This window comes from Lagopus muta, chromosome 5 (genome assembly GCF_023343835.1).
Source record: "Lagopus muta isolate bLagMut1 chromosome 5, bLagMut1 primary, whole genome shotgun sequence".
NCBI classification, from domain to species: Eukaryota; Metazoa; Chordata; class Aves; order Galliformes; family Phasianidae; genus Lagopus; species Lagopus muta.
The window spans coordinates 45,572,162-45,586,234 of NC_064437.1; the positions used below are offsets into that span (position 1 = coordinate 45,572,162).

The 14,073-nt window shown below is 38.5% G+C and overlaps 2 protein-coding genes across 19 annotated transcripts in view; one reads left to right on the top strand and one right to left on the bottom strand.

Annotated features, from left to right (window-relative positions):
• The window catches only part of LOC125693507 (calcium/calmodulin-dependent protein kinase type II subunit gamma), a 761,290-nt gene that overhangs the window by 422,348 nt on the left and 324,869 nt on the right, over positions 1 to 14,073 (top strand). The gene's annotated exons all lie outside the window — the stretch shown is intronic.
• The window catches only part of ADK (adenosine kinase), a 268,987-nt gene that overhangs the window by 241,237 nt on the left and 13,677 nt on the right, over positions 1 to 14,073 (bottom strand). For both annotated transcript variants that reach the window (XM_048945591.1, XM_048945592.1), the window contains exon 2: positions 12,637 to 12,711. In XM_048945591.1, coding sequence (XP_048801548.1) covers positions 12,637 to 12,711 — 75 coding nt within the window. The remainder of the gene's footprint in view (positions 1 to 12,636; positions 12,712 to 14,073) is intronic.

Below are 14,073 nucleotides of genomic sequence, written 5' to 3' on the forward strand. Positions count from 1 at the left end.
AAAAGACAGTAAGCCAACTGCTTTTCCAGCAGCTGAATGCTACTTGCACCATGGCAATTTTTCTCCATTTTTGACAAGGCTGCAGTTTATTGCAAGCTTTATTACAGCCTAACATAGCCTTAATGCTGCTGATTAGCCCAGACGTATTTTCTTGTCTACAAACTGGGAGCGCAACTTTAATCTGTCAGGACTGTTCCATTAAAGTTGCTAACCCGGATTTTAGGGGCTGTGCCTTTTCTAAATCAAGCTGAAAACAAAAACCCACAACCCAGACTACGCCTTACACAGATATTCAGCAGCCAAATACATCACAAATCAGTCACAAACAGCTAAACCAAAATTAAAGTTCTCTGTAACTGGCACACACACCTACTCCAAATATTTAGTTTAAGACATCATTTTTCTCCATAAACCACCCCAATAATGGGCTTTGATTCATATCCTTAAAGTCATTGCCTCCTGCCTGACTAGCACTGTTTTTCTTTTCCCCAGCAGTGCAATACATTTGCTTCTTCATTCCTTCTCTGTATATTCCTCTATTTTCTCCCAGCTTCATTATCTGAAAGGCACCATGCTTCCCATTTCCCCAGTTTCTCTCCCATTTGGCATCTCATTTTGCATCTGCGCAGCTTCTCCCACCTGGCTTTTCACACGCTCTTCCCAGCCTCAAGCTGACTGCAGACCCCTTCATCACAGACTTTTGCAACAGCTGGTTACTGTTACTCTAGGATGACCTGATACAGGTTATACAATTTTAGAAAGTATCCTTACTGAATAGACCCTTGCCTTCTGGCCAAATAAAATACAAGATCAGAAACACTTCCTTGAGAAACGAAAAGATTAAAGAGAGTCTGTACGATAGCAACACAACTCCAAAGAAAACTTGCTTCCAGAAAAACTAAGTTTGGCAATGGTCCACTTACACTAACAAAAGAGAAAATGACCTAAAAAACTTGATAGACTTTCCGTTAGTGAAGTATTAGAGATGAGAGAGAATGCACATCTCAACAGCCTTCGCTGCGCACCGGTGTGAGCACCAAGGTGCACGCATAGGAGCAACCTGAGCTGCACGCAGTGAATGCTGACGAAACCCACAGACGACAGCAAACAGGGATATGCAGTGACAACACACCAGACAGTGAGATGAACCATTCACACAGTAACTTCAAAGAACAGACAGATGCAGGGTCAAGTAGCTAAATAAAAAGAAATAACACAGGCAGGGACAAAGCATGTCCCACAGAGCAGCAACCTGCAGGGAGGATATCAGATGCCAAAGTCTGCAGCCAAGTCCACATGAGCTTCCACCTTACGTCAAACGTTGGATACATGAAGGAACCAGATTATTTAAAAGAGAAATCAGGCAGAACAAACAGACAAAACAACCAAGAGCAAAACAGCAGAAGGACAACACGGTGAGCGGTAAGCCTCAGCAACTGCTTGCATTTTGCACCTTTCCATTTTCAAATGGAAGATGCAGCTAAAATGTTTAAATTAGGAAGAAGAAATCTAGGCAGGAGAAAAGCACATGCTACTGAGAAGGGGAAAGACAAAAAAATAGCATCAAGGGGAGTGAAGATACCTCAAGGCTGAGGAAAATGAATGCCTCCCCATCATTACCAATAGCATGGAATCAACACCAGCTAGGGAAAACAGTGTGCAGCATTGTGCTAGCAGCCAAATACACTGTGTAACAAAACCAAAGCACCTTCAGGATGAGCTTATGTGCAACTCAAGCCACAGATCTTGGCCATTACATTTATAAAATTTCCCAGACTTTAAACACTGCTATTGGAATAGAAACATCAGTGCTCACAAAACAAAGCCACACCTTGGAGAAGCCACAGAAGAGTTCCTGGTGCTCTTATTTTTCCAACACCAGTTTTTCCCAGTTCCTGTGTACTTGTATGACTGGAGTTCTATTCAGCTGCATCACATCCTACATAAACATCTGTTTTTCAGAAAAAAAGCTTTTGGAATTTCCGGGTGAAAGAGATCCTAAAAATACTAGCAGAAAGATTTTATTTCTTTGCCATGATGCTACTCAGGAAAATGAAAGATAGATTTAAAACATGAACACCATAGCTGAAAATTGCACTGCTAAACCCTAGGTGAAAAATGAATAAAATCACTGCACTGCAATATAGTTGCAAAGCATTTTGTTTCCACATTTCTTACATGGATGTGAGCACTATTTTCAACATTAAAGTTACTATTAAAGTTACTGCACATTTTTTCTGATGTCTTTTTTTTTTTTTTTTTTTTTTTTTTTGTCTTCCCCCCAAACTCATTCCCTCCCTTCATCAAAAGTTTTTCTTGGTAGCTGCTGCTTCTAAATTATTCAGTGCAGTAAATTTGAGCTCCCCCTCCCCCACTGACAGTATGTTTGGAAATCAGGACTTTAATCAGCTATTAATATTGTAAGACACACTTAAAGGGCTTTTGAAATTGAAGTCAAAACAATAATAGGTTTAAATGATTAAAAGGGATTAAGAAAGCCAGGAAAGTTCAAAGCCTGTTAATCAGCAGAATGCAGAATACTGTGATCATTTAGTAGGGTCAACCCTATCACTTTGGGCTTAAGCACATAGCAGGGACCTTGTCAAAACAATTTTCTTAACTACAAAACAGTGAGCTAAAAATTTAAGACCTCTAAACGCTCCCCCTGTCTACTTTGGCAGTAATAATTTCAGAACTATCTGACCACAGGCACCTTAGCAATTCCTTTTCAATAGCTATCATCATCCTTTATCCATTTTCTCCTGAGGTTGTTGCTCTGGATGTTCAGAGTCCTCATTACATTAGTAGAAATTATATTTATTTGACCTTTAGCGATTCATTAAGAAATAAATCTCTTAAACTCATGAAGAAGTACACACTACTCTGCCTATAGACTGAGCTCTTCAGTGCATTCTTTTAATATTATCTTTGAGCATTGAATAACTAAACCATATTTTAGTCCTGTCACCTTCTCCATTATTCTTGTTCTGACAATCTAGCCTTTCCAGACAGACTTTTTTCCAACCAAAAACAAACAATAGTTTGTATATGAATATTTTTTATTATAAGCTCAAATTAATTTTCACAAACTTGCATTAAAACTGGACTTCCATGAAATCCTGCAAAAATTAACAAAAGTAATACGCATAAATGATAACGACCTGTAGGGTTCCCGTTCTCTTCCAAGTTAGCCACAAGTACTCATTATCACTTTAAAACATATTGTTTAAACCAATTTCTAACAGTTCTATGGCAGAACCTGGCAGCACTCAGACTGAAATTCCCCAAATACCTTGCTGCTGCAGAACTGTTCTTCTTACAAGGAGATTATAACAAATCATAGAATGGCCTGGGTTGAAAAGGACAACAGTTATTGAGTTTCAACCTCCCTGCTATATGTGCAGGGTCACAACACCAGACCAGGCTGCCCAGAGCCACATCCAGCCTGGCCTTGAATGCCTCGATAGGTCATACCAAATCTTGCTTTCTGTTAAGTGGTTGGTTTTTATTGTCTTTAAAATACTAAGAATTCACCTTGTTTATTACTCACAGTGAAACAGCCAGACTGGTATATCATACTGCAATATTAATAATTTCATTTAGAAACTAGAATGGTGACTCTTAATAAATGGGGTTTTTTTTTGTGGTTTGTTTTTTTTTTTTTTTTTTTTTTTTGTATTTTATTATTCAAAGATAGATTAAGATACAATCTGTTCTTTGACTGTTACCTAACTGTGTGGATGTCTGTTTCTACCAATCAGGCTAGGCAAAAGGCGTTTCTTACCATTACAAACTCAATGAGCCTTTGCCCTGCCCAACAGCAAGGTCTTCTCTATGGCCTGTCTCTGCACCTGCTCACCTGATAGAGGACAGCTCAGCTTACAGAAGCTTAACCATAGAGCTGGCAGGTAGCTCACGCCCTTTAATTCACCTTTTCCAAAAAGTATTTTAACACTGACTAGGGTAAACAGTAAAGAACCTAGCAAGCCACTTATAGTACAAGTTTTACTGAAAAAAAAAAAAAAAAAAAAAAAAAAAAGTAGTATATGAAAAGTGGAAGGTTCTTCTTCCTTTATTGCACCAAAACAAATCTTTATTTCATTATAAAGGATGCAGGAGCAATGTCAAAATAGAGTCTAAAGGAAGATCTCTTGACAGAAACTCTTTGGTCTGCTACCATGGGAGGATCACGGATTCCAAGAACAGCAATTAGTGATTCTGGGAAGAACCGTTTCTCCCTTTAGCCTCTAGCCACCACCACTGTGCTTTGCATCTTAACTCCTTACCCACTGCGGTAGCCACAACATCCAGCCCAGACATCCGAGGATCCGGCGGAGAGGAAAAAAAGAACCAAGGCATGTGGACAGTTCCTGCCTGAACACACAGCCCAAAGGAGCCTCCTGCTTCAGCTGAAGAACAACACAACATAGGGCCGGTTGCAGAAAAACATGTTTGAACATTTCCAATTCTCAGTTAACAGAAATTTGAAATTCAAATTATCCTCCTAAAGTACCAGGGTTCCTTTATTATTATTTTTTACCCCAGTTTATATATTTAAATTGAACCGACCTACTTTTGAATAAAGACAGCTACGCCTCACATGCTTTTGGCTGAAATGGGAACATGTAGTTGGTGCTTTCAGACAAAAAAGCCACTTGCCTTATAATTAATTCTGTATTTAAAAATTGCAAACTGCTGACACAACTCCACATGAAAATTGCTTCAGCTCATGTGTGTCAGACGTACCCCTAACACAATAATTGCTCAAGAAAGGAGTCAGATTTTGCACACATTATAAGAACAGCTTTAATCCCTCTCAATCAATGAAAATATGTGATTTCAAGCTTGTAGTCTCCAAAAATAAATGATTTCCAACAACCTGCAGTTTCTTAATTACTAAGAAATACTACAGACATTGAAACTTCACTGACAACTTAGGATACACATCTGAACACTTCACCTTACACACACCAACTAACAGTTGTGTTCTGCTGTTCTCTAGTAGGGTAACACAAAACAAAATCAAGGAAATATTCAAGAATTACAAAGAATTATGAGGGCTCAACAGAAAGCTAGAATGCACTCTTGCAAAAAAATGGAGTTGCTGTGCCCAGGAAAGAATGAGCAAATTTTGGGGTGGTCTTCAGCCTCTTTTTTCCCCCTCGCTCTCTATGATAAACTTAATCAAAAGAGATCCCAAGAACTTCTCTAACTTCATGTAATCATCCACTTGCTACAGCTTATCATACTAGGCCGTGCTGCTCCCTTTCACACTGTCATGTGCACCTCAGATTATTGCACCACTGTCACTTCAGGACAAGGGGAAAAACAAATCACTGGAGCAAGCTGGAAAAACAATCACACCAAATTCTCTATCCATAGCTGCCTAGTCTACATAAGATAGACATAAAACCACAAGTTCAAAGTAGAACTGGAAAATGACTGTCATTTGCATCTTAAAAATCAATTCATACAACTTGCAAAAAATGTGGATTTTCTGAGTGCAATTATCAAGTTGCACTGAAAGATACAGCATTGTTTTCTGGGGTTTGGAACACATTGTCATGACACACAACAAATATCTACTCCAGCAACCAGAGAGCTCATGAAGGAATCCCTTTATAGTGATTAAAAAATAAGAAAGCAGAGCACCTCGGTGAGATATTCCATTACACTAGTAAAAAAGAACGCCAACGGTTTGTGAGATGAAGGATCTTTGTCCCTGGCTCCATGTTTACTCTGAACTCACTATGGAACTTCAGGCTTCATGACCTCGCATCCGCAACACAGACTTGGTCTTTCTCCAGTAGCTTAGAATATTCAGAGTTGTACCCCTCCAAAAGCAAAGTAAAATAAGACTCAAACCATAGGTTTCTTCAACTCTTGACTACAGAAAAACAAGAACACCAGTAATTAAGAGGCACTCCGGCTGCCTCCACCCTCTTCCTCTGGCTATGGCAGAGACCACAGAACCAGCCTTGCAGAGGAGCAGGGCAAGCCTGGAGCACCACAACAGCAGCAGCAGAAGCACCTCAGAACACAGGTTAGAGTAACACTGATGTGGTATTCATACACTGCTCAGAAATAGCCTCATCAAGTACTAAGTTACTAAAACACAACCATGTTAAACATACTTAATTTCAAGGATGGATACACACGCCCAGCAGGGAAGAAAAGTTACTGAGGTTGCACGTTGTCCGAACGAAGCACAATCAAACAAATAGCAATATGCATTAAAATTAAGAGTTTTAAGTAAATTCCAAGGTTTTATTTACAATATGGAGTGTCAACTTCTTGAAAACTGCTATCATTAAATCATACCCCTTCCTTTTTTGACACTTGCATCATAAAACAATTTCATCTATAGTAAATAATAATAATTAAAAAAAAAACACCCAGATTATGACAAATAATTGCTCATCTTTAACTACATTTTCCTATTTTTCAATTCATGAAAAAATAAATAAAAACCCAATCTTATGATTGCGTGATAAGCAAATTACATTTTTCACCCCAATAAAAATTCTAAAGAAGTACCATCTACTTTTAGAATGCTGCCAATTCCCCCTAAGAAGCTCATCTTTTACATCAAACAAGTCTTCTGCAAGAGTCTTTTCACTTAACATTATTGCTTAGCCAAAAACAAAGCAACTTAATTCACAGAGCTCTTCTACCTCCAGCCCTTTGTTTGCCACTTCTTCTAGGTTACATTGCAATGAGGCAAGTGGGACTCCAGTTAGGATTGCAGTATTTCATCCTTCACTGTCCCGTGCAACTCCCAAATTTTTGTTCAATAAGCTCTTATTTGGGAGGGAAGGGAAAATATACATAAGCTGCACACGTGTCACTCACTCATGTGTCCCAAAGTCATTCTCAAGAAAGCAATTAGTCCAGTAACTAGATACATTCTATTGAAACAAAATTAAATCACAACTGTCTGAAAAAAAAAAAAAAAAAAAAAAAAAAAAAAAAAAAAAAAAAAACAATGGAACTATAAATAAGCAAATATACCTAAAAGTGAAAACCATTGATACGTGAAAAATAGAGGAGATGAGAAGGGGAATATTTGATATTCATGAATGTGCTACATCCGATTTAAAAGAATGTAAGTAATTACAAGCTCTTGAAGGCCCATAAGTAATTACAACCCCTTCTAGAAGCATTGCCCAAGCTCAGCTTGGTACCCTGGAAATGTCACAATTCCTCATGCAGAATTCCGTCCCCAGGTAAAGCTCTTCATATAGCTTTACCTAAATGGAGCTTAGCTAAAATCTTCTACTCGTTAAAACTACACATTTAACAAAATGCACTAGGAAAAATTATCAGGCTTGTAGAAAGCTCTAATTACGCTGTCAGGCAAGCTACCAAATTTATTGGCACATTAGTTCTAAGAGGTCTTCCTAAAGACAACCATCTACCTTCAGTTTTTGTAAGCAAACGCTGAACTTTTTTTTTTTTTAATTTAACAGCAGTCAGATGATGCAATTTAGTTCAGCAGTATCAACAACAATTTAGGTTCAGACCTTGAGATAAGCTAAATTGGGTTCTACAGAGGTAACTCAAACCACAAGGTAATAATAAAATCCTCAGCTGCTCAGCTTCTCTACCAAATGAGTCAACACAATCCAGCCATTTTTAGTAGTGATATTTCACTGAGATTTCTGAAACAATGAAACATTATAGAAAACAATCTTAAAGTAAATTTTCAGGGACAGTACATTTTTCTAGTTTATACTAGGCACTTTTCGTACATTTAGCATTACACAGACAGATAAGATTATCTCTGACTAAAAGCAATACAAAAATCTGCTAAGATGTTCTAAAGGGTCAATGAGGTACTCCAAGTCAAGCTAAACACATTAATGAAGATGAAAAGGCTTACAGTTGTGTTTTGGTTTTGTTTCTTTTCATTAAAGTCTGTAGCTTGTGCATTTTCTGATCTTATGACCCAGCACAGAATCAACCCTTGCCTTTCTCAGTTCTTCTTTAAGCTCACTCCAGCATGTGTTTTTGGGAAAAGCTAAACAGACCAACCTTCATTTCAGTGCAAGTATAAGCAGATGTTTTTCTCAAACTAGCTGTCAAAGCTTTTTCCTAATTTATAAACCTAAAACCTCACACAGGTGAGAAAGTGTTCAAATAAATCCTTACTTCCTCACACCTGTGTTGTAAGAAACAAGAAAGCTGAAGTTACCAGATACTAACATTGCTTGATTAGTGAAACATTGTACTTAACTAATCTGTGATCATGCAACAGTACATGGTCACTGTGGAAAGGCAGTGAGAGATCACGAATTTTGGTTTCTCCTGTGATGACTCAATCACTTCCAGTACTGCAGATAACTGGCAGCCCACTGCAGGAGATCCACATTGTACTTGGGAAGTCACAGATCAACATGATTGCATTTCTTCCCTCACATCAAGGAAGGCCTCCTTTTTTCATACATTAGCTATCAACACAGCAAAACGTAAGTACTTCAAAGATCCCATTCATTTCTCCTCTCTCCTTAAAGCTGTTTTTCAATAAGTAAAAATGAGCTTAAGCCCATTTCCTGGTTTATGCAGTGTTCCTTCTGTACTTACAGCAGTGTCATAGAGAAAGCAGGGAAGAGAACAAAACAGCAGATGATGCAGTCCAAGATAGCTCTGAAAAACTACAGATCTTTACTGAGCACCAATGAAGGAGTAACATTTTAACACAATGTAAAGCACAGCAATGACAGCAGAGCAGCAAGGTCCTAGGCTGCAGCAAGTGAGGACTTGCTCAAATGCAACAGCCATAGGCAAAGAAACACAGGAAAAAATCTGCTTACCTTCAGAAGTCCTCAGCTACACAGGGATCTCCAGAAAAATACCCTCACCTCCACTGCCAGCCCTTACATGAGGTCTGGGAAAGAGTGGATCGAGTGGATCCTGGTTCCACTCCTTCAAGTCACTCAGGAACACTGCATGCACCTGAGCTCCCCTGGGTTGGCCCTGCCTTCCACCAGGTGCTCAATCACTGGTTCAGTCCGCGATTCAGCATTCCTACTACACACAGACTGAATAAAGATTGCTCCAGACCCTAGTTTTAAGGAAAGATATCTCACAGAAGCAGAAAAAGACTCGGCTGCTTTGACAACTGATAAGCAAATCAAACAGCATTCTTACAGCCTGTAATCCTGAACTACGATGTTGACTAAGTAATTGGTATGGAGATGACAAAATGGGAATAGGAATCCAGGTATCAAGGTTAGCAAACACATCCCAGTCCATGTGATCATGGATCTGGGCAAGCGTCCAGGAACCAGAGTGAAATAAAGAAACGACTGTTCTTAACCCTGATGTTACAAATATGGCACCTGCCATAATCTCCCCTGAATCTCCATTCCTTTGTAATGGAACAGGCTGGAAGACCTTTACAAGCTTATACAGCTGTTGTCAGCTACAGTTATTTCCCTCACCTTCTTACCGGCTAATTAGTGAAGACCAAAGGCTTTCCATTACATAGAATTCCCATGACTAGATAACAATTCCGTTAAAATGATTTTATAATTAACGATTAATTCTGCTTCCATAATTCATGCAGTCATAGACCGAGGTGTTTGACAACAACAGATGTGTCCTTTCAGTGAACACGTGCTTTACAGCCGCTGGATATGTACCCGAGATGAAAAGCAATGACCAGAACTCTGCAGCTGAAATATTTCAACTAGGGTTAGGTAAATGCACAAGACACTGTGTTGCTCCTTCTGGAGGGAGCAATGACACAATGCCATATCCCAGTAGGAGGGCACAGGAATATCCCAAGAGTCAGAGGTACTGAGTTTCTGTGGAAGAGAGTCTTAAAGTGCCATTATATGTCAATTAAAATTTCTTTGTTTGCTTCAGTCCATCTAACACACATCAAATTCTACTAAGTTATACTTCAATGCCTTTTACAGATTCAGTAGGTAAAGGAATTCTTGCTGTTCAATATCACAGGTAAAATCTAGTAAACAAATTATACTGAAAGCTTTAACAAATACCTGTTAGCCAAGTTACTTTCACAGATTAATGCTATAGTGAGCGATTCGCCCACAAAGCACCTCCTCTTTAAAAAAAAAAAAAAAAAATCTTTTCACTCCTACCCATTAGAAAAAGCTGCTTTTTCAGCAAATATTTGTATCTCACAAAAACAGGAAGGAAAAAGAAAAACTTATGTTACTGAGTTAATCCAATTAAAAAGGACACACAAAACCCTACTTTTCTGATATTTCTTCCAAGCTGAGACTCAGAAAATAACAAAACAAGGACAATTCCTTCAAGACTGTTCTCCAGCTCTGTGTACAGAATTTGAAGTGGTTTTGGATATCACCTGCATTCAGCAGTGCCATCAACATTGCTAAGATTATTCAGAATGTTTCCCCAGAGGAGGAAAAAACCTCAACGCGCAAATGGTGGTCAAAATTCAGCAGCTCAAGTAATGCCAGACTGCTGATGTGGTCTGAAAAACTGACTGGTATGGTGAAGATCTGTCGTGACAAAAACTAAGACCACCTCTCTTAGAAAACATTTGCGAAACAGTTAATGCTTTCCTGACTTGTCAAGAGAGGAAGATACTTCAGAACAAGCCAAGATTAAACAAAAAGCCTGCCTAGAAAGAAAAGTGATAGGGTTATGCTACAAGGCAAAAATACCCACTCAACCCTTCAACACCGCTCATTTCTTCAAAGCAGTGCTACCCAGCAGCAAGCTGTTTTTCACCTGCCAGGGTTAGGACTGCTGTGATATATTTATTTTCCAATTTATAAATAAAATGGATTGTATGCAATTTAAATATTGTGAGAAAGACCATTTGAGACTTCCTACACAATTTTATGCTGTTTCCATTTGCATTTTCTAAATAGAAGTTACAAAACTAATCTGGCTAGCAAGGACTCATTTTAATACTCCCATTTCATCAAAAATAGACATGGTTTAGATTTGCAACATTGAGTCCTTTATTCTAAACAAACGTATTTAATCTTAGAAAAGGGCTTTTACAAGAGAAGTGAATAAACTAACAGGAACAGCCTCTCTACACACGTTTGAGCTGGAGTCCAGATGGACTGATGGCCCTATTAAAAAAGCTCCTCTACTCGAAGAGGCAAGAGATGCTCCAGAAGTGACCGATGATTGCAAAAAACAAAGAGCTAACCTGTATGTCTAGAGATGGATGCATGCCTTCTTTGACACGCAGAACCAGAGATCTGGCTGCTGTAGTCAACAATTTCTGTCAACTGCTTCACGGTCCTAAAATATTTATGTTCTTGCACCTCCCTGACGTACCTGAATAACTTGATGCTAACGCTTGTTCTACAGCTAGGCTTGTTACTTTATGTCCCCTCACAGGCTGAGGATGCATGGGATTTGATTCTCATTTCAGCAAGTACTGCAAGAAGTAGTTATATGTGAAGTCAAAACGTGCTGTGGAATAGTCTTGTCCACAGACACACTCATCCACGGACAACACTCACAAATGGGAAGCAAAAAGGAAAATCAGGTATGTAAGAGTGTAGACAAGCTTCCCAGATTTCAGGCTATTAGCAGAGGTATCACACAATCTGCATGGCCTCCGTGAAATTGTTGCTTTAAATAATTCAACACTCCACTGAGCCATTTTGGCAGTAAAGAAGTGCTCACAAAGCATATGACTTTCCAGGAGACAGTTAAACTGGTCTGACAGGACTCAAACTTGCACACGTAAGACTTGTTTTAAATTCATTTAAATTCTGCATAGCACATCAGGCCCAGTGAAAAGCACAACATAGTATTACAGGTTTTCACTGCAGCAACATAGATCCCATCACCTCTCTGATCACAATTTCTAATGATTAGTTCGTTTGGAGGAGGTAGGGTATTAGTTACGTTCAGAGAATGGTTTTCAAGTTATTTCAGTTGAAATATTAAGCCAAACAGTCGCATCAGGGTATTTTTTTCAGAAATCAAGCCCATGTCTTGAGAGTTTAAAGTTCCAGGTATTTTTGAAACTCTTGTTTCAAAATTCTTGCCTCGTGCTTTCAGGTTATAACACTCAGGCTCTCATTTAAACACACTTTTAAATAAAACTCAAATGAAGAAACAAATTATTCTTTTTACTACAGCTTAGTACCAAAAATTTGTGGCTGGCAATACACATTCACAAACAAGAAAAAAGAAAAAAGAATGGTGAGCACTCTGAAAGCTGAATCAACTAACTGATCATTTGAAAACCAAATATACAAAGTATCAGCAACTAGTAGAAAATGAGCCCACGATAAAGAATACAGCAGCTACAGTTTATAGCTCTGGAAAAACCCCATCTCTATGAAGTGATCAGAGAATGACTATGCTCAATGCCACCAGGAACACACAAACAGCAATTTAGAGATATGATTATACAGATGGCAGTGCAAAGAGGCATAAGCTAGATAACAGACTACCTGATAAGAAGTGGTCCTGTTCTTGACTGATAAATTGAAATGACAGAAATGGCTGCAACAACAAATACAATTTCAGCATAAGGTCAAAATCCCACAAAGATGAGCATAGACCTCGCATCACACCAGCATTTAGTTCTCTGCTAGTTTATAGACATCATTCTGGAAACAAAACTGACATTAAGAAAAAAAAAAAAAAAAAGAAATCCAGACTTACTTGTCAAGGAAGTCCTTGTCCACAACCGCACATATATCAAGCAGAGGATTTCCCATTCCAAACAGAACATTTTCACTGTAAGAGAGCCAATTATTTTCAAGTTAGTCCAGCATTCCTGTTACAATAAGTTCAAGACATTTTTAAAGTAAAGAATAATCTTTTCTCTTGAATAAAACTAAGAAACAAAGAAATGCAAATTCTGTCCAGCCTAACAGCAACAGCCTACCTGTCAGACAGACAGAGGGTCAAATTTGATCAGAATAATACTGTGATGTATATTCAGATCACAAGTCGGCAAATAAAGTATATAAAAATCTGTTCCGCTGCTTTAAAGAAATGCACTCAGGTTGCAGTACCAGATTTTAGGCACAGGGAGAACCAGACCAGGTTATTAGAAGTCCACTGAACAAACTTAGTTGCTAATGAACCACAGTTTAGGAGTGTTTTAATAAACTGAAATTAAGAGCCTATGGATCCTGCATGGTCAGTCATCTTAAAATACAAATTCTACTGACTAAAAAGCAGGAATGGAAGTTATCAATTTGAAATCCATTATTATGACTTCCACTACACAAAAACAAGACATCAGATAATATCATCAACAACTGAATGAGCTGGCTTTCATTTTTTTTCAGATCTGTTGAGAAAATATGTATTTCATTTTCCTGAATAGCACATACTTGGGTGATAATGCAATAATACCAGGGGATTAGATACAGGCCTGGTATCAAGTAGGAGTGAATGCAGCTGTTTTCCAAGGCTGCCTAAATCTACATTCAAAACCATCACATTCCTTGCTAAGCCAACACCTGCTGCCTCCAACTGGCACAGCAAGCACTTGCTCTAGCTGCCCAAGGTAGCTTTAATGTGAATGCCACCAAACGTGCCTCCATCTTTACTATGCCTCTATCAAGTATTTGCAGAGAAGGCATATTCCCAGCCTCTACACCTCCCACATACTACTCCTGTAACACTGCAGCCTTCACCAACTGATTGCCCAAGGCTGCAGAATATCGGCTCAATCTCAGTGTCAATGAGTTTTCAATTGTTTTGGCCCATTCAGAGCAACAGAAATGTTTTACAGGCTCAGCATCTGCCTACTCAATGATGGCTTTAATTAACTTCTCCTCAGTAGGATCAGAAAAAATAACACAGAACAAGCAGAAAGGAGATGACATGAAGCAATCTCATGGACTGTGTCCAACAGAGGTTGAAAGCTCATCCATGTATTTCCTCTCACAGCTACTATAAAAGACCCTTAGTTGACAAATATTTGTCAGACTTGAAGATACTTGCCAGAAGTAAACAGTTACACTTCCTCTTCTTCTTGGGATATCACATTAATCTCTATCTAATGTTAAATTCTGAAGCATAGAAATGAAAAGTGGCAAACATTAAAATCCTTGATAGAGACATAGCAAACCCCACTTTACATAG